At 45.6% G+C, this 20,378-nt stretch overlaps 1 protein-coding gene across 2 annotated transcripts in view; it reads right to left on the bottom strand.

The window, feature by feature from the left end:
* Positions 1-18,795, bottom strand: part of CACHD1 (cache domain containing 1) — a 93,547-nt gene extending 74,752 nt beyond the window's left edge. Inside the window, exon 1 of one of the 2 annotated variants that reach the window (XM_050307422.1) lies at positions 18,571-18,795. In XM_050307422.1, the coding sequence (XP_050163379.1) occupies positions 18,571-18,780 (210 nt within the window). In that variant the 5' untranslated portion in view covers positions 18,781-18,795. The remainder of the gene's footprint in view (positions 1-18,570) is intronic. The other variant, XM_050307423.1, reaches the window with a different exon arrangement.
* Between the last annotated feature and the right edge of the window lie 1,583 nt (positions 18,796-20,378).

Raw genomic sequence — 20,378 nt, 5'->3', positions numbered from 1 at the left:
AATTTTTTTTCCCATATTTCCTGCCTGCTAAACATTTTCCATATAAAGTACTTAAGAGAATAAATGCATTTTCAGCAGAGCTCTGGCAACAGCACCTATTCCACAACTGCCATGAATTTCAAAATTAGAATTAAAGTACTGCTTCTAGACACCTTGCTGTTATTTTTTGCTTTCAGGTGGACTTCATTTAATCTCAGATAAAACAGATTTGTTACAAGAAAGGGACAGGGACAGTGGGATGATGCTCGGGGTGGCAGGACCTGTAGGGCTGTCACAGCTGCACAGGAACACTCCACCCTCTGCCTCCCACACACAGCAGCAAATTGACTTTATTTTATTTCAGCATCTCAAAATGCACATGGAATGACTATTTTTGGAGCAAACATACTTTGGGATCAATATTAAAATTTCAGCCTTTGAAGGAGGGCCATAAGAAAGATACATTCTGACAGCACCAGCATGAGACTGGATTTCAAAATTTCCAAATTTCCAAGTGCACAGAAGTTTCTGCAGCTGCAGGCACTGTTCCTGGGAAATGACATTCTTGACACTGCACAGCCTCACAGGAGTACCAGCAAACACCGTGTTTTGGTCATAAATAATGAAATATCTTCCAATTTGTGAAGGCAAGGAGCACCTGTCTCAAAATTCACACAGGACACTCACCAAAATTCTCACAATATTAAAGGCTCTCTCAGCAGAGAGAGACGGTGAAAACCCACTGGGATTATTATAGCAGAAAACTTTGGAACTGCACAGGGCAGCCAGGCTCCTGGAGGATGTCCATTAAATTCCCGCTCATTGCTCCGTCCCACCTGCATTCCCACAGTGCTGGACCGTGTCCCTGTCTCCATGTATTAATTTTACGTGCTCCTCTCTCGCAGACGATCAGGGAGTTAACGAGCGGCCCCCAGGCTCAGTCTGCAGGGAAAACTGGCAGTGAGAATGCTGCTGCTTCCAACAAGATCTTCACAGAATCCCAGGATATGCTGAGTTGGAAGGGAGTTCAACAGTCCTCAGTCCTGCACAGGCCCATCCCCAACAGTCTCACCAGGTGCCCCAGAGGATCATCCAAACACTCCTTGAGCTCTGGCAGCCTTGGTGCTGTGACCACTGCCCTGGGGAGCCTGTTCAGTGCCCAACCACCCTCTGGGGGAAGAACCTTTTCCTGAGATCCAACATAAACCCTCCCTGACACAACTTGAGGCCATTCCCTGGGGTCCTGTCCCTGGTCCCCACAGAGCAGAGATCAGTGCCTGCCCCTCCTCTTCCCCTCCCAAGGAAGTTGTAACTGCAATGAGGTCTCCCCTCAGTCTCCTCCAGCTGAACAGCACCAAGTGCCCTCAGCCGCTCCTCACACGGCTTCCCCTCAGGGCCCTTCCCCATCTCCATTGCCCTCCTTTGGACACTCTCTAATGGCTTCATCTCTTCCTTATACTGTGGTGCCCCAAACTGCCCCAATACTCCAGGTGAGGCTGCCCCAGTGCAGAGCAGAGCAGGACAATCCCCTCCCTCACCTGGCTGCCAATGCTGGGCCTGATGCCCCCAGGACACATCTAGGCTGCCAGGGCACTGCTGACTCATGTCCAGCTGTACCCCCAGCTCCCCTCCTGGCACTGCTTTCCAGCAGCTCATTCCCCAGTCTGTCCACACACATCCATATGAGAAGCCAATGGAGCTGCCTGGCAGCAGCAGCCAAGCTGGTTTTAGAAGGGTTTATTTATTCAAGTTGAAGCAGCCCTTCAGACAACAAGCTGCTCCCTTACCACTGCAGAAGCTATGAGCACAGGATGGTGTGGTGAAAAGGTCTTTCAACTCCTCCAGACACCTCTCCTGTTGGTTGTTTAGCAGCAGCGCAGCAAATTTTTAGGTTCATGAACCACCAAAGTCTTTGTGAAAGTTTAGGGACTGTTGGCTTAGGTTTCATTAGAGAGATCCAAATCTCTCACATTCCAAAAAAAAGTTTGGCTTTGATATTCATAGAATCTCAGACTGGTTTGAGTTGGAAGGGACCTTCAAGCTTATCTCATTCCCCACCCTGCCATGGGCAGGAACACCTTCCACTATCTCAGGTTGCTCCATGCCCTGTCCAACCTGGCTTTGGACACTTGCAGGGATGGGACAGCCACAGCTGCTCTGGGCAACCTGTGCCAGGGCCTCACCACCCTCACAGGGGAGAATTTTTTCCTAATACCTAATCTAAACCTAAAACCCAGACTATTTCATTTAGTTAGAATTATGCCAACCTAGATGGCATATTCTGCATGAAAACCTTAGAAAGAGAAAACAATGCATGGAAATAGCACTAATCAGCTGCAAACACTTCCAGGACCAACAGGTCATGGAGAGCACACAAGGTCCCAAGACAATAGTGATCTCCAACTGTTGCTACAACTTTCCCTTCCAGGTATTCAAAGTTTCAGGAGAAAACAAAGGTAACCCATGAATAGAGGCAAGAAGCACATTAGACAAGGTAATTATCTTCTCATCTACACAGAAAATCCCTACTGAAGCCAGGAGAAGAAGCAAACAGCACCACTTAATTCAGCAGTCACAGCCCACTCTACAACTCAACTTCATAGGATTCCTTTAGGATTTATCCCTCAAATCCAAAACAGACCTGAGATTCAAATCATTTATCAAAAAAGTGTGTTAAATATTTCACTTGATTTAAATACTTATCCCCTTTACCATGTCTTTCATGGAAGTCTGTTCATTGCAGAGATGCATTATATCAGAAATATTATACATTACAAATATCCAAATATTATTACAAATCCATCATTTATTAATGCACTTCTTCCAGTAGATTTTTATTTTACGCATAAGCTCCCCAAAAAAGCCACATTTATGCTTCCAAAAATTCTTATTTTTCCTTTCACTGAGGTATTACTGTATTTCCTTGTCCTTGGAGAGTTTTATCTGGGATTATACACATGTACCAAAACACAGCTGTTCCACTTCTTTTCTCCTTTATTTTTTTCCCAGAGAAAAACCTGCCTCTATCAGCCACCCAATTAGCTGCTCACTATCAAAAGACTGCTCTGGCCTTTCATCTTCTTGAAAACTGGCTTCAAGTGAGAGGCTGTCATGGAAACTGTGTCTCGGGTCATTTCCTGGTTCAGTTTTTCAGTCACCAAAAATAAAATAGTAATAACAATAATAGTGAGGGTTTTTTTCTGTTGGAAAAAAAAATTAATATTTGTTATGCCAGCCTGCAGAACACGTTATGTGAAAAGGAAAATTACATTATTCCTCAGGAGAAATCTTCATCTGACCAAGTAGGAACCTGACTTTCAATTCAATGCTCAGCTAACTCTCTCCTAAAAAACTGAAAATCAGGTGCAGAACACAAGACCTGCAGCAAATATGAAGTGAAATAATGAAGAGTTATTAAAAAAAAAAAAAAATCAGTGCACAGTACTACCATGGTGTGTTTCTCTAAGTATTTCACTAAGCAAGTAGGACACAAAAGATAATTATATAGGAGATTGTTGTCAAACCACTGAGTTTCACATGCTTTATCTACCCCAAATACCTCCTTTAAAACACCAACAACCTCAATTTCCTCTTGCTTTCACAGCTCAAAGTCCACGGTTCAAAGCTCAGTGAATTTCACTGTTACAGAAGAGTCACACTTGACTGGTAAAACCACTAAAAACCTCATGAAAGACACCAAATTCACGGAAATTACGAATTCCAACCAGTTGCCTGAGGTTACAGGTAATATCATGTTTGTGCCATGAGCCCATGAGCATGGAAAGGTCATTGAAAGGTTGGGACTTAAAGTGCTGGAACAATAAAATGGACTATTTTATTAATTTAGATATTTAATGAGTCACAACTGCTCATTTTATTCATGGTGTGGCTTGGAGGAACTGTAATCAGGAGAAATGTGGAAAAGGGACAGTCTGTGGTAGAAAACTGCCAATTTCTGTAGATCCACATCACGGGGGAAAATGGCTGTTTTCTGATTCCAATGCTGCCATCTCGTTTCTGAACCCTGCAGGACACAAATCCCTACTTCTTTTTTTAAATTAACACTCTAACTCTTAGAATTTCCAAGTTCATTCTAGCTAATGAACGAAAGATAGCACTCAAAACTTTAAAAAGAAATGAAACTGGGAAAGTTCACAAACCAGGGACGTTTTATCCTTAAGATGAGTCATAAATAAAGGTAATTAAAAAGAAATAAAAATCACTCACTTAAGAAAGCCTCAGTCTTTTGACAGATTTTTTTCTGTTTTGATGAAAAGAAAGAGGCAGAGGAAAAGATACCAGAAGGCTGCACATACACCCAGTTAATGCATTTTATTAAACACAGCGTCAATGGGAGGTAAACAGGGAAAGACAGATAGACTTCTCTTAGAGAGGAATTAAATCAAGGATATCACTTCTGTGAGAGCTTTTTTTTTTTTGTGAGAGGAGGTGGAGGAAAATGTGCAGCACCTGGAACACATCCCTTTACAAGCACACCTAGAAAGCGCTTAAATTGGTTTAAAACAGAGAAATGCTACGAGCTCATGTTGGGGCTGTTGGCAAAAAAGGTGTCATTTGGCTCAAAAAGCTTTTCTCCACTCTTAAGCTGAAATTCTCAATCAGACCAATGACATCAATGCAAAATATCTTGGTTTATCCTGAGACAAGAAAAGCACACAGAGCCCCTATCCCTGCCTTTCCCCCATTTCACTCTAACCTTGGGCACGATGCTCCTCTGGCAGCATTTTCCAATTTAATTCCCTTCACACCCCTTTGAAGGTACCTGGGTGTAGCCCAGCCCTCAGCTTTCACCCTCAACCACCTCACAACCAACTGTTTTACCCTTGGGGAACCTGCAGAGCCTCCACTCAAGCCAAACAGACCAATTTGCTCTTTCTTGACACGATGGAGTCTCCAGCTGTGACCGCAGCTGGAAAACCATCGGCACACACCTGGGATCAGATGCAGACAGGCAGCTGTGCCTGAGGCAAGGAGCAGAGGTGAGCTACACATCTGTCTGGAGGTTCCCAACCACCAGCAGCTCCCAGCTCCTCCTCACCTGGATGTTTCCTTAGGAATACTTGAGCAGCATTTGCACAGCAACCAGCCTGGAACAATACACAGAGCACAACCACCTTTCCCACCAGGGATAGACTGTGGGGGTTTACACTGGACATCAGGAGGAATTTCTTCCTGGAAAGGGTGGTCAGGCATTGGAAGGGGCTGCCCATGGAGGTGGTGGAGTCCCCATTTCTGGAGGTGTGCCCTCAGTACTCTGGACTGGGTGACAAGGTAGGGATCGGGCACAGGCTGGACTCGATGATCTGAGAGAGCTTTTCCAACCTAAATGATTCAGTGATTCTGTGATCTGACCAAATCAGAAACCCTACTCCAAAGGACTCACATCTGTCCAATTTATAATCCTAATTAAATGTGTGGCTTTTTTTTCCCGTCTTTGTTAGTAATCTTCCCTTAATCCATCTTTACTCCAAGGTTTCCAAACTGGAATACATTTTCTGGGGTCTTTAAGGGAGGTGAAGCTCTTTCTGCTTGTAACCCCACAGAGCACTAGATGAATTAGAAGCAACTGCAAAAGATGGCTTTATCAGAGAACTCCAGGATTATTTTTTTTTTGTTGAGGTTTAACTCTTTTTGCTAATGGAAAATTAAATATATATCCTCTAGATTCTTGTTCTCGTGAAGATGTTTGCCAGGTGAAATCAAACACATCTGCAACCTTGCAGCCTTGTTTTTGAGAAAGAAAACCTTTCTTTCACTAAGAACCACAGCCAGGAAGAAGCCACACCAAAATCCAGCTGAGAGATTAAGTAGAGGATGAAAGACAACATCAGATCTCAATTTAAAAATCATAAATAAATAAAATGCTGTTGTGGTAAGTGGCCACTAAAGACAAACCTATGGCCTAAACTAGAAATAAAGTTACAACCTGGGCTGAGAAGAGTGCTCTCAGCGTCCTGTTGTTGCTACAATCCCAGTTGTGCTTCCCCCCAGCTCATTGGAAATGCAAAGCCCCAGCTGGGGGCAGGAGGAACTGGAGTGTTCAATGCTGGGCTGGTGTGTGCCCACACCAGAGCGGGGTCCCTCCCCCTCTCCCATCGTGCTCCCCATTATTCTCCACTCAAGCTGAAAGGAGAAGGTCTTTTCCTCTGCCACTCGGTGTCAGCCAGACTTGGGAAGCTCCGCAGGAATTGCTGAGAGATCCAGAAAGGCACAAAAGGCTCGTCCCACAAAGCGCCCTTTCATGGGGGCAGTGTGTCTATTAAATACGTCCTGGTAATGTACATACATTTTATAAAGAGATTATAAAGTGAAGACTCAGTCACTAACTCAACTACACAATGAGATTTTTAAGTCTATTACTAGAAAACTGGGGTTTGAAATGAGTAGCTGGGAATGTTTCACAGCTCCTCTGCAGTAACACTCCAATAGGCCTGGTACCCACAACAGCAGCTGAAGGTGTATTTTCTACATTTTAATGCTTTAATTTCTTTATTTGGTGACAGACAGGCACCTCAGGCCATGACCACTCTGCCTTCAGCACCGTTCAGGGATAAACGGAAAGGATGATTCAAGCCCTGACAGTGCTTCCTGCACCAAACGTCTCTCAGAGCAGAGTGGCATCGCTGCTCTGGTGGGTTAAAAAAATAAAAATAATAGAGCAGATCCTGCTCTTTCACTGTGCCATCAGGACGAACTGGTGAGCTGCTGCTCTGCTCCTGCTCTTACCAACACCAAAGCAGTAAACAGCCACTTTATCCTCCTTCTCCCTCTTTTCCCTCCCTTTCCTTTGCCCACAGGGGCTCAGCATCTCCTGAGATTTTGAATAATTAAGGTAGATATAGATTCCTGCCAGCCCTGTGAAAGTTATTTAACCAAAAAAAAAAAAAAAAAAAAGAAGGAAAAAAAAATCTGTCTTTTCTCTTTCTGCATCACCAAAGCAAGGCCACAAGTTGACAATCCTCCCTAGTGTGGGTATGGCTGTGGGCCAGCTTAGCATTCCAGCCTCTGCAGGGGCTGGATCCAGCCACACTGCAGCCACAGACTTGCTATAGCAAGCTTTCCGTACTTTAAATGTATTTTTGGACATTGGGACCGATGCTAACACTGGCTCTAACTTCATTTCTGAGCAAGAATCCCAAAAAGGCTGCAAATCTATTTTCAGGATCAAAATGAAATGTCGTCTCCCAGCAGCAGTGGCAAAACTCCAGTCCAGTTCCTCCTGGACACAGAGTAGGAGTGGAAGGTTGCAAAACTGCTGGGTTTTGTCATGCAGACCATGCTCTGCAGATTCTCAGGTCCACATGCTGACAGTCTTAGGAGCCCATCCCGCTCCATGCCAGGCACAGAGAATCATGGAATGATTTGGTTGGAAGAGACCTTAAAGCTCATCTCCTTCCCACCCTGTCATGGGCAGACACCTACCCCAGGGTGCTCCAACCTGGTCTTGGACACTTCCAGGGAGGAGCAGCCACAGCTTCTCTGGGCAACCTGTGCCAAGGCCTCACCACCCTCACAACCAAGAAATCCTTCCCAATATCACATTTAACCTTGCCCTCTGGCAGTTTAAAGCCATTCCCCTTTCTCCTATCACTCCATGTCCTTGACAAAAGTCTCTCTGGGATATCTTCCAGCAGAATTTCAGGGGATGCTACAACCATGTCATTTCTTGTGCTGATCAGAGAGTTGTGCCCACGTGCCACACCAAAGTAACCAACAAACCAACCCACACATGTCATGCAGAGTGGGACCAAGTGCTCATCCAGTGCTCCGGTTGTCTCCAGGACACCGACGGTGCTGGAAAGCCAGGAGAGAGGGAATGGCAAAAATGACACAAACCAAGCAAAACAGAGGACAGGAAATGGTGGAGGGGTGTGGCAAGGCAGCAGAAATCCAGTTCTGTTGCACCTTTGGTCTGCACAAGGAAGCTTGATGTACAACTTCAAAGAATTGCCCGTGCTTCCCAAGGAGTCAAGGTTTGGGGTCAAAGGCCTTGAACATGTAGTAATATTTTTCATGGATTAAAAAAAAGCAGGTAAGGGCCTGGAATGAGCCTGACCTACACAGTATTCACCCACACTAAATGCACATCAAGGACAACAGCTTTCAGTACATTTTCAAAGAATCCCAAACTAATGCATTTCTTACTAACTTTTTTAATTACTTTATAACTACTTATGTTTTCCACTTCTTTATCATGAATTTTCAGCTCTGCTAAATCATGCAGACGACTCACACAGAGCAGAGAGCACACCCAGCAGGTCTTATGTTTCAGACGAGCCCTCACAGAGCAGGTCTGCATTCATTTCATCCCGACTTCCCAAAATAGCTGCTGCACCTCAGCTCCTCAAAGAGAAATCCACCATTTCAAGCACTGAAAACCATGGCGATGGATGTTGGGTTTCATTTATTTTTGGAGGCCAAGTTTCTATTCTTGGATATGTAGGAAAAAGCAGCATTTCAAAGTCTGAGGTTGCAATTACCAGAACATATTTTTTTAAATGTATTTCTAGACTTACTGTCAACTACTTGCTGAATAAATACATAAATAAGAAGGAGGGGGCAAAATTATATTTACAGGACATCACGGTGAATCAATATTTTAAAATTCATTAGATTCAACTTCTAACCAAATAGAAACAACTTGTTTATTAGAAATGACCAGCAATTTATCCCTTATCATGTTCTGTTGGGGCTATTTTAATTTTGGCTTTGCATCCAGTAGTTTTAATGAAAATACAGTATCATCAGTATGTCAGTATATAAAGTTTTAGAAATCAAACAAAACTTTTGGTATAAAATCCTTCTTCCCAGCACGAGCTCAGCACAGCAGAGCTTCCTCTGCCAAGAACAGCTGGATTAGCAATTAACTGAATTTAACAACTCTAAGAGCATCAAGCACATCCCTCAGAGCAGCTACTGAAACGATCTAGAGCTAAGTAAAATCTATCAGCAGCAGAATTCAAAAGGAGAAGCCAGAAATTTTATAACTGAAAATTATAGTTCCATTTCAGTCAAAAATAAAAAAAAATGCAAAATAAGACTTCATGTTTTCCCAAATTACTCACAAGAGAAGGTTGGCTACTTAAGTGCCATTAGCTTTGTATTTGCAACCTCAACCTTGGTGAAGTTCATCAGAAGCTAAAGAAATCTTAGAAGTTTGCAATTTTCATCCTCCTCCTGCAACATATTTGAGTATTCATTTCTTTCCCTTTTTTTTTCTCCTACAAGGAAGACACAAGAGACTGTGTATCCAGGAATAACATTTCCCAATTTTAATGGAACAGATCAAAGACTGGAATTTACGGTTTAAAAACAGGCTCCTGACCACTGGTGCATAATGTGACACACAGCCATCCCCAGTACTTATCCCTGTCTTCCTGCCTGCACCAGTTTTCCCTGTAAACTTTTTTCTGCAGCTGAACTCCACCAAGCCAGACCAAGGGAATAAATCCCACATCACACCTGGCAGAGCTGGAGAGCCACTGGCTAAAGCAGTGGAAGACAACTATGAAATTCATATTACAGAAACAATGTGCCCAAGGAAGTTGAGCCACCCACGCCATATTTAAATTAAATATCCTTTCACTGTTAAACCTGCTAAATGTATTATCCTCACATTACAGATCCTTCTGTTTTACCCTTCCATACAACATGAAAATTGTGTCTCCAAGAGGTTGGTTTGGCCTCTCTGGAATACACTGGTCCATGAGGGCTTGACCACATCAGCTGTTGGCAACCAGGAACTGAACCTGCAGATCAAACACTGGCTCAGCCTCCAGCACTAACAAAACATGAACTGCAATTTAGGATCCATAGAGCTGAAGTGACTTTTCCTCCTCATTTTACACTCCTTGCAATGATGAGAGATCCTGCTCCTTTCTTATCCTTCAAACAATGTTTACTTCTCCAGAATCAAAAGTTAGAAATCTCATATTAAAAAAAAACAAAACCAAAAACATGCTTGTTCACTGACCATGAAGGAGGCAATAAAAATATCCTGGATGTGATTTTCTTCTGTACCAAACTTCCATCAGCACTTGCCCACGGGCTGATTTATAATGGACAGGCTACCACTGAAAGCAAACACTTCAGACAAACTTAATTTTGCTCCCACAAAGCGCACCATTCCATAGCCGTAACATGGAGCCTGTTGTAGAGTATTCCCAAAAAGGGCTCCTCACCTGATGCTTGCCAACACATACACCATTTCAGCATCTACTTCAGACCAAAATCCATCCCATAACTCATTTTTCTCTTCCTAGTAGTAGCCAGTCAAACATGACCAGTCCATGCCGAGGACTTGTGCTTTTTCCTGTTCCCCAAGCAGCCAGGATTTGGGATCAGGGAGCTGAAGCATCCCGTGCTGCAGTACTACCTGATACACAGCAGCCATGGAATGGTCCCTGGCTACACCATCATCTGGATGCAGCTGAAAACCTCTCCCTGTGGCTGCGGCACCGTCCAACTGGTTTTTGCATCCATCCACCATTACGTGGCACGGGGGAAGGAGAAAGAATAACCAGTGGCACTCAGGGTCACACAGCTGATCCTCGTGGTCTCACAGCTCCTGGGAAAGAGCTGGTACAGAGTGCTCTGATCTGGTTAAACCCAAGATCTCTCGCCACCTTGCCATTCAATTCACTATCAAAACCTACCCTTGTGCTCCTGGTCCACACAATTTGGGGTTCCTTTGTTTTCCAACGAACAAAAGCCCTCCTGGCTCTCCACGTGGTCTTCCCAAGGGCTGGTAAGCCCTTTGTGACCTTGGCTCAGAGCCTGGTCTTGCTCCAGGCCAAGAGGCTCCTACCACAGCTGTTTTTGTGAGTCTGTCCCTTCTCCCCATCACCACAAACACCTCTCCAGGTTTTGTTTGATATCACTTTTGAGGTGAAAGTACAGCCAAGAAGGAAACATTTCTAATTGTCTCTTTGCTGAAAGGGAGAGAAGCAGGGACTGAACCAGAGACAGGGAGGCTGTGGGAGCACCTCAGCCCTTTGGTGTGCTACCATCACATCATCTCTGTCAAGCTGAACTTATCTTCACATGCAATTTGGTCTCAAATCCACAAAAAACAGCACAAAAATACTCTTATAACCCCACCAGGGTGAACACACAAGAAATTCTGCTTAAGGCTTCCCAGCTTCTAGAAACTTTTATGGCAACTTCCAGATGCATCTATTTTAAAGCTTTTTTTTGCCCCTGGCCTCATTCCCACCTGTGATGATCCTAAGCATAGCCAGAAATTCCTACTGCATCACAGGAACATGTGCAAAGCAAGGTCAAAACTGGACAGAGAGCACTGGCTAGGCAGTTCTGCAGACATGCTGAAAGGAAAATTACAGGTTTTTTATCAAAAAGGTGTTAGGGGTTTTCTGCTCTGCTGGTTCAAATCACACAGTCAAAGTTGTGCAAATCTATGGGCTCAAAGGGCAGCAGCACCATGAAAAGCTGTTTTTATCAGCTGCTGCTGGCTGGGAAGCTGGTAAAGAGAGATGGAATAGTTTGCTTTTACTAATTACTGCAATTGTGCAAATATACTTTTGCAAAATCACTTGGGACGCTCTACAGAGACCTTAGAGGCAGTTGATAAAAGTGATTCCATTAACACTTTTCATGGGATTGGAAATGAGTGTTACTGATTTGTGGCACCATGATTATTTCAAAAGTCAACTCAGATTTTCCCTGCTAAATTAGACATAAACTATTGTAGAGAAACTGTACAGATTTCTGTACAGGGAAGGACACATAGCACAAGATTTAGGCCATGACTTGGCTTAATTTTATGCCAGAAAAGGCAAGTCTTCACAACAAACACTGGGTAAGTACTAATGTTATTAAACTCTGTTTTCCATGGAAAAGAGAGTACAAGGATATCCTTTCAGATTTCATTAACACAGCATGTTATTGAACAACAATAAAGCACAGGAAAACGATGGGAATGCAGGCCCTCTGTGCTTTATGGTTTTACACTTCATTGTGCATTAGGCTTATGATACAGGAGGTAGTAGTCAAAACCTCAGCAAAATTATTGACATCCAAAACAAAGGCTGATACATCAAATAAGTTACTTACATTTCAATTACTAAGTTATATTATCCATGTACAGAAAAACAAACAAACAAACAAACATTTAGTATTTTTCCATCCAACTACATAGAAAAAAATAATTCCTGGGACATTATCCAACCCTTGCTAAAGTTCCCAGCAAAGCCCCCCCAAGCTCAGATCCATTCCAGGCTTCTCAGAGAGCCAGGCTCATGCTTGGGTAGCCCCGTACCCCAGTTCAATCTATGGAGTGCCCTGACAATGGAAATACAAAAATTTGGGGTATTTCCTTATAGCTGGGCACTTCCACACATGAGGGTACTGAACTGCCAAGGCTCCAAGCATTTCCTGGCCAATGTTTCACCAACAATTGACAAGCAAAACCCAATGACTGTTAAACAACAACAACAACAAAATCTGTTTATACTTAATACTCCCTTTTATTATATGGATATAAAAGAATCACTGGGAGACACACACACCAATCTTTTACTTCACATTTCTTTCCATCTCAAACACATCTTGCCTTCCTGTCTGAAGGATGAAGCTCTTGATAGTATTTGACAACAAGGTTTTTTCTCCCCTTGCCAGGCAATGGCAGCAGAGCAGCTTCTCTGCTGTGCTCAGATCCCCTCTAACCATTCCTCCTCTGCTGAATTAAGCCAAGAAAAATGAGCTAACACACGTTGTATTTACTTTTGTGCCTTCTTAGCACATGTGTTATCAGCCCTGCCACAGCTGAGAGATTCCCAATCACTTCCCAGCATCCTTGGATTTCTTGCTGTTAATAACCCCTCCAGCCCATGCCAGGACTGGCAGGATCCTTAGGAAAGGCAGAGCAGGGGACAACTAATTATCTGCCAACCCACCTTGCTGCTCCACTCTCAGCAACTTTTATCTGCCCAGGACAGCTGCATTTTCCCTGTTTGAAGTGAAATGTCAGGCTTTGCTGATGCAACAAGACGAACATTACTGAGGATGTCCCCACACTTTGAAGGAACAGCTCAAAGCCTAATTAAAAATTCAGATTTGCTCTCCCATTCCCGTTGCCCTTCCACCAGGACCTCTCGCTGCCTCTTTGAAATGTTTCCTGCCAGAAAAAAAAAAAGGAATCCACGTGGAAAAGGATGAAAAACTGCTGCAGTCTTGGGCTTTCAGAAAGCCTCGGATAAAGCTGCTGAAGCGGGATTCAAACTAAGACATAATCATGGAAAACAGATGAGGTTTTACTCCGCTGGTTTCTGCTCTGTAATTATTACTAAAGCACAAATTACTGCCAAATAATATTAAAAAAACTAAAAAAGGTATAGCCAAACACTTATCAGCACTCCTTACTTACGTTTTTCTATTGTATTTCAAGCTGGGAACAAGCTGGAAATAATATGGAAAAAGAAGGGAAATATTTTTTTGTGCTGTGATTTGGCTGAGGGTGCACAAGGTCCAGGTTTCAGACCCGGTGCTTTACATCCCTTGCTGTGAAAGTACCTCACAGTCACCCACAGATTTATTTATAAATATCCATATAAATAGGAGGGGAATTGTGTGATACTCTTGATTTCAGAGATGGAGAACCACGGTTCTAGCATTTCAATGGGATTTAATTCAAATAGGATTTAACTCTTCTAAGTATTAAATCCACTATCATTAGCCAGAAGACCATCCCATTAGAAAAAATAAATAATACTGTATTCTGTCAGTGTTCATCTGCAAAGGGATTAAATAAATGGACAGTTCTGGTGACTGGCAACTCTGCCATCACACTGAAATCTTCAAAGAACGTGGATTTTTCAGCCCATATAAACCTCTGGACATCTCCCCATCTCCCTGTCATGCACAATCTGTGCTTCTGGAAAAACATATGGCCAGACAAACAGTTAGTAAGATAAATAAATAAATAATATGCTTGCCAATCAAGCAGAAGTCTGTACTAAGCTGGTTGTTATTTTACACATCACTACATCACCTGATGTATTATTATAGTATATATAGTATTAATATACAAAGTATTAATATAAAAAAATACAGGAAAAAATTTTCCAGCAGACTGCTATTTTTCAGATTTCAAATGTTTTGTTTGTTTGTTTGTTTGTTTTAATTCCAACCTCCAAGATCAGTAACAATGAGAAAGGGCTGTTTCTCCTTCTTGGAGTAAGCATAAAGGATTAAGATGGCAGAGCTGCCTTCAAAAATATTCAAGGCCCTCTGGGCCTACAACTTTTGTTACTATCTAGACAGAAACATCAACAAGCATTCTGAAAGTTATAGAGGCACTTAATGCTTTTCATCTTCAAAGCCTTTCTTAATCCTTTCAACTCTGGCTACAAGGGTTATATCCCTGTTTTGGAGATGGAAACGTTACCTTGCCCCTCAAAAAACCGTCCTCACCTTGGGCACCCTGTGCAGATTTAGAAGGTAAACCTTGCCAAAACCAAACAAGACACTCTCAAAAGTTCTGATTTATTCTTTTCCTGCCTTTGTCTCCCAACTAAAGAATTTCAGTTGTTTCAACCAACAGCCTGCTCTGTAATTCCATCTAGCTCAGAGAGGCCAGAATCAGATAGGTAACAGGGATGGTGAAACTCCACTGGCACATCAGGTCACACCACAACCATCAATTTAGTTATAATTTTAGTATAAAAGGGCACTTAACTTTTAATTGGTGCAGTGTGTCGGCTCTGCCCAGGAGAACACATTCCAGGACTGTCACTCGAGCTGCTCATTGACCAAGCTCCAGCCCCTGGCAAGTGATGCCATGGGCTATTTGAGATGTGACTACATTCCTACTGAGGAATGACAAGGAATACAGCAGCTCAGGCTGGCAATGGATTGCAGGTGTGATTGCATGCTGTATTCCAAGGATGCAGCCTGCTGCCAGCAGGTGTTCCCTGGAACGATATGGATGCTGTCGACAAGTGCTTTAGCTACCAAAAAAGAAGGTAATGGTTACAGGTGGCTGTAGGTGCAGCACAACCCATGAACCAGCAGCTTCTGCATGCTCTGTCTCACAGGAAGGAGAAGGAAGAGGAAGAGATTGTGGTGACACTGCTTCTGATTGATTTGGAAAAAGCATTGATGTACTTCAGGGAGAACCATAAACAGACCACCTTTCTCAGGGCAGAAACCACACAAGTATGTGTACGTACCCTGATGTACGAAAGGAAGTACATGTGGTGTTAAGACACAGCAATATCATTACCTGTGGATTTGGTAGAACTGTCAAACAGAGTGGGAACAATAATTAATCCCAGCAACAGAGGAAGTCATACAACTGATAAACTTTCTATATTTAACCATACCCAGGATGGTAACACAGAGACACCCAGGAACCCCCACACACTGCAGCACCCAACATGTGTCCTCACTGATTGGAGACTTGGTATGGTACAAATATGCATATTCTAACTGGAAATTTAAAAAAGAAACTGTTAAGCTGCTGTACAACACATTCAGCAAACGATGTAACTCACGAGTTGTCACCTACACTACATTACCAGCTGCTCTGTGCAGTACCATTCAAGGAATAAATTTATAAATTAAATCAGAGCACTTCTGTAGGCAAGAAATCAAAGCACTACTTAGAGGTAACAGTCAGATACCACACTCACGCAAGTCCCTGTAAACAGAAAGCAGTGGTGTGAGTGCCAAAATCAATTGTCAGATTGATGCTGGCTGGCACCAGAAACCTCTCTCATCCTCAGTCTTCCGGTAACTTCAGCCTGTTACAGCACAGATGTACATGTACTTCACTCCTCCCAACAATGCAAAATAATGAGATTTTACTAGAAACAGTAAGTCCTTATTGCTGTTGGACTAATTACATGAAGCACTGGCCAAAGAAGAATATATTGCAGGAAGTAGCCACTGCACAGAGAGGATGGATCTCGTTTATAGCACTGACGGCTCCTGCAGAAATCTCATCTATTTTCTATCTCACAACTTCCACGTCCATTACTCCCTGCCCCTTTTCACAGGCATTTAAGGCTCACAGATTCCATGGTTCTCCTCTTACCTCTTCCACTTGCTCCTCTAGTGTCTGAACTGGAAACTCCACCTCATCCTCCCTTCCTGCACTTCTGGAGGCTCCATCCACATTTCCCTCTTTTTCCAGACTTAAAACACACCCCAACCAACCTCCCACCTTCACTCTATTTAAGCATTTCCACCTGCTCCTGCACTCATTGGATGCTTCCTGCCCACCTCCAGCTCAGACCTATCCTTCCTCCGTTTCCCTTTCCCACCGTTAGGTTGGTGACACCACCTCCTGCCTATTACCAGGATGTGCAGATGTGGGAGCCACAACTGGCAAGGACCAAAGCATAAAGAGAGCATGCAAGGGAAGCATTAAATCCTGCTGCTTCCTTCTCTACAATTTATGAAACTAAATAAAACCACAGCTCACTAATGGTTGGACACCAACCCTCCCTCTCTCTCTACCACAACTTCCTCTCACTACGTCCTCATTTGGGCCCTGCCTCCACATTACCCTCTAAACCCAGGACAATATCCTTGGATTTATATCTAGGTAAAGCCGAAAAGTGCCCTTGCTCTACCTTCCAAAACCCCACACTCTTCCTTTCTGCCCCATCACGACATCCTGAGCATCCCCAGTGAACCAGCAGTGCAGGTAACCCACCACCCAGCACCAGGTGCCCACCGGGCCACCGCCACTCACAACAGCCCTGAATGAGTGGGAAAAGGGGGAATTCTGTGCCAGCTACACCTAGCCCTGATGGGCAGGCTTAGGAAACTTCTGCCTTAAGATCCAGTGCTGCAGTGACACATACTATAACATTTTTTGTTCTACTGTAGAAGCTTCTTTGCTGACCTCCTAAAATCAGGGGAGATTTGTTCCCACCGGTTTTTAATCTTAAACAGCTGTAATAATGTTCCAAGGGGGAGCAAAGGACAGGCTGTGCATTACCGTGATGGGAGTTCAGACAGCCAAAATATGAAGCATATAAAAATAGAGCTCAGTATGAAAAGGGGTTTCAGTTTAACTACCAGTTTCACCACATTAAATTTCTTTGGGGCCCTACATATCCAGCTAATAGTAAACACAGTTTTCACATTATTTGCATCCCCATGCACTGGCATCCAGATTGTTCCCGAACTTGGATCATTGCTACAATTCTAGGAAAGAAAACCTGGCTCATCCTAAAGTCAGCTTGTGTATCAAAGCACAGTAACAAGGTATATTTTTACAAGCTGCTTTTTTAAAGTCAATACGTGTTCAGATGATCATATTAGGGTGGGTTTTTTTAACACCAGACAAAGATTTAGCAATGCAATTATACTGACTTGATTTGCATTAACACAGACTCCACCAAAGCAAAGGATTATGCTTATATCTTCTGAGGGGAAATACATGCATGTATATGCACAGCAGAGGGGGAGAAAAAGTGACTTCCTTGAATTCAGTACATCAATAATGTACCTTGTTAAGTGAAGTCATTTAAATCCCTGTCTTCTTAGCATCAAGGACAAGAGACAGCTCAGTGTTTGCCCGGACAAAACGAGCCCTAGGAGGCCGCCCAGCACAATGATGGTCCAGAGGTGAGAGAATGCAGCCAGTTTAGAGAAGATAAAAGGCCATTTGGGTAGAGACCCCCGCTGATCCTATGAAAGTGTCTCCTTTTCAATTTGGGAGGCTTTTAAAACTGCATTTGCTACTGACCATACCTTCCCCTGAAAGCCGCCTGGGATCCAATTTCACTTTTCTCCCCTCGGAGAGAGCGGGCAGCCGCTGCTGTACCGCAGGTACCAGCACTCCCTGCAAGTCCCACCAGCCCCTCACAGAACATCCCAGAAACAACAAATAGCTCCTCGCCACCGCTTTCCCCCAAACCCAGGCGCGAATTCAGCATCTAAATAAACTTATCCAGGCGTACTCTCGGGCCGGGGAGCATCGCTTCACCTCGATCCCGGAGCTCCCGGGCAGGACACGGCTCCCTGCGCTGCCCGCGGGATGCTCGGCCGGGAGGCGGCTCAGCCCCAAGCCCGGCTCGGACCCCTCCGGGGCTGGGGGGCGATTTTTGCGCCTGTATGGTGTAAATTGCAAATAACGCACGAGCCCGTCCGTGCCCCCATCCCTACAGCCCCGCTCCCCTTCGGGAGGGCGGCTCTGCGAGCCAGAGGAGCCGGGATGTGGGAGCCGGAGGAGCAGGGCTGAGGGAAGCCGGGCTAGGGGAGCCGGGGAAGCCGGGCTGGGAGGAGACGAGGCTGAGGGAAGCCGGGCCGGGGAAGCCGGGGCTGGGAAAGCCGGGGCTGGGAAAGCCGGGCTCGGGGAAGCCGGGCTCGGGGAAGCCGGGCTCGGGGAAATGGAGCAGCCCGCACAAGGGGGTAGGGAAAGTTTGCAAAGAAGAAAAGAACCGGGGGGGGAGCGGAGGGGAAGGAAAGAAAGAAAGGAATGGAGAGAGAAAGGGCAAGGCAGGAATCGGGAAGAGCGTGTGCAGGAGGGAGGGAGTGAGGGAAGGAAGGAAGGAAAGAGGGAAAACCAGGCGAGGCGCGGGCCGGGCCGGGCCGTACCTGCATGGTGACGACCCTCAGCTCCTCGGTGGCGAGTTTCCTCATCTGGCTGGCCAGGACTTGCGCCTCGTCCAGGATGGAGAACTCCGCCTCGGCGGCGCCCAGCGCGCCCAGCAGCGCCAGGCACAGGAGGCCGAGCGGCCCCCGGCCCCCCCGGCCCGGGGCAGCAGCGGCGGCCCGGGGCTGCAGCCGCCCGCCGCCCCGCGCCATGCTGCGGGAGAGCCGCGGGAGCGCCGCGGGAACGCCGCCGGCACCGCCTCGCCCCGCTCAGCGCTGCGGGGAGGCCATGCAGGGCACGGCGGGCGGGCAGACCCCGCACACACGGCCCCGCACACACCGCGCTCCGCGGACACGGCCCCGCACTCACGGCCCGGCTGCGAGCGGCGGCGGCGGCCGAGGAGAGACGCAAAGTGCGGCGCGGAGGAGGAGCGGGAGCGGCGGGGCCGGAGCGGAGGCGCCGCGGGCAGAGGGAGGGAAGGAGGGAGGGAGAGAGGGAGGAGGCGTCTGGGGCCGCCGCGCTGCGGGCGGGGGCCGGGCCGGGCCCCCCTCGCCAGCCCCGCCCCGGAGGCCGCGGTACCCTCCGGGCACAGGCTGTGGACCCGGACCGGTGCGTGTTGGGTCGGCCGGGAGCGCGTTCCGCAAAGGCAGTGCTCCGCCTGCTTTTTTTCCCTTTCTTTAAACCTTTTTGGTTGGTTTGTGCGGTTTTGGTTGTTTTTTGGGGTTTTGGGTTGTTGGTTGTTGTTTTGGTTTTTGGTTTTTGGTTTTTTACTTTTCTAAAAACTTTTACCCCTTTTTAAAATTTTAATTAATATTTATTTTGTTTTAAACCGATGCTCAGTGTCCCTGTCTCCTCTCACAACCCGGAGCACAAAGCCGTCCATCCCCAGGCAGCTTCGCACGGCTCGGCCTCATGTCAAGCAACGAGCCTTGAGGAAATGTTTGTCATGCAACAGACATGGACAAAAAATAAATAAATGAAAGGAACTCTGGCAAAACTGAACCCACCCAGTGGCACACACAGAGATGTCCATACAGGGAAGGGCAGCATTGAGGAGATAACAAGCTGAGCCCCCTGAAGAAACATGCCCTTTGGAGTAGGACAATCAAAGAATCACAGAATGGTTTGGGTTGGAAGGGACCTCAAAGCTCATCTTGTTCCATATCCCCCCACCACAGGCAGGGACACCTTCCACTAGCCAGGTTGCTCCAAGCCCCATCCAATCTGACCTTGGACACTCCCAGGGATGGGGCAGCCACAGCTTCTCTGGGTAACCTGTGCCAGGGCCTCACCTCCCTCACAGGGAAGGATTTCTTCCAAATATCCTGCCTAACCCTGCCCTCTGGCAGTGGAAGCCATCCCCCCTCGTTCTGTCACTTCATGCCCTTGTCAAAAGATGTGTTGGGGATGATGCAGAGAAACCCCATTCCAATCCCATGCTCATAACCCTGTCAGCCCTGGAAGCTCCACACAGGCAAGCAGATGACAATCCCTGCATCCAGTGACATGTAGCAGCATGTTAAAATCATAGAATCATTAAGATTGGGAAAGACCTCCAAGATCATCAAGTCCAACCACTGATTCAGCACCACTGTAATCACCACTAACCCACATCCCTCTGTGCCACATCCATGCACCTTTTGAACACTTCCAGGGATGGTAATTCCATCAATTCTCTGGGCAGCCTGTCCTTTGTCTTCCTTACACCTTCTGTCCTCACTGCTAAGAACAGAAGCCTTGTGTGCACATTGGGTTGTATATTAAGAAAAGACATATGAGGAATAAAATGTGTGGAATGAAAGCCTAATTC

This window comes from Myiozetetes cayanensis, unplaced genomic scaffold (assembly GCF_022539395.1).
Source record: "Myiozetetes cayanensis isolate MyiCay16 unplaced genomic scaffold, myiCay2020 scf12, whole genome shotgun sequence".
NCBI lineage: Eukaryota > Metazoa > Chordata > Aves > Passeriformes > Tyrannidae > Myiozetetes > Myiozetetes cayanensis.
Note: the sequence above shows the minus strand (reverse complement) of the source record. Positions and strands in the feature narration are given on the sequence as shown.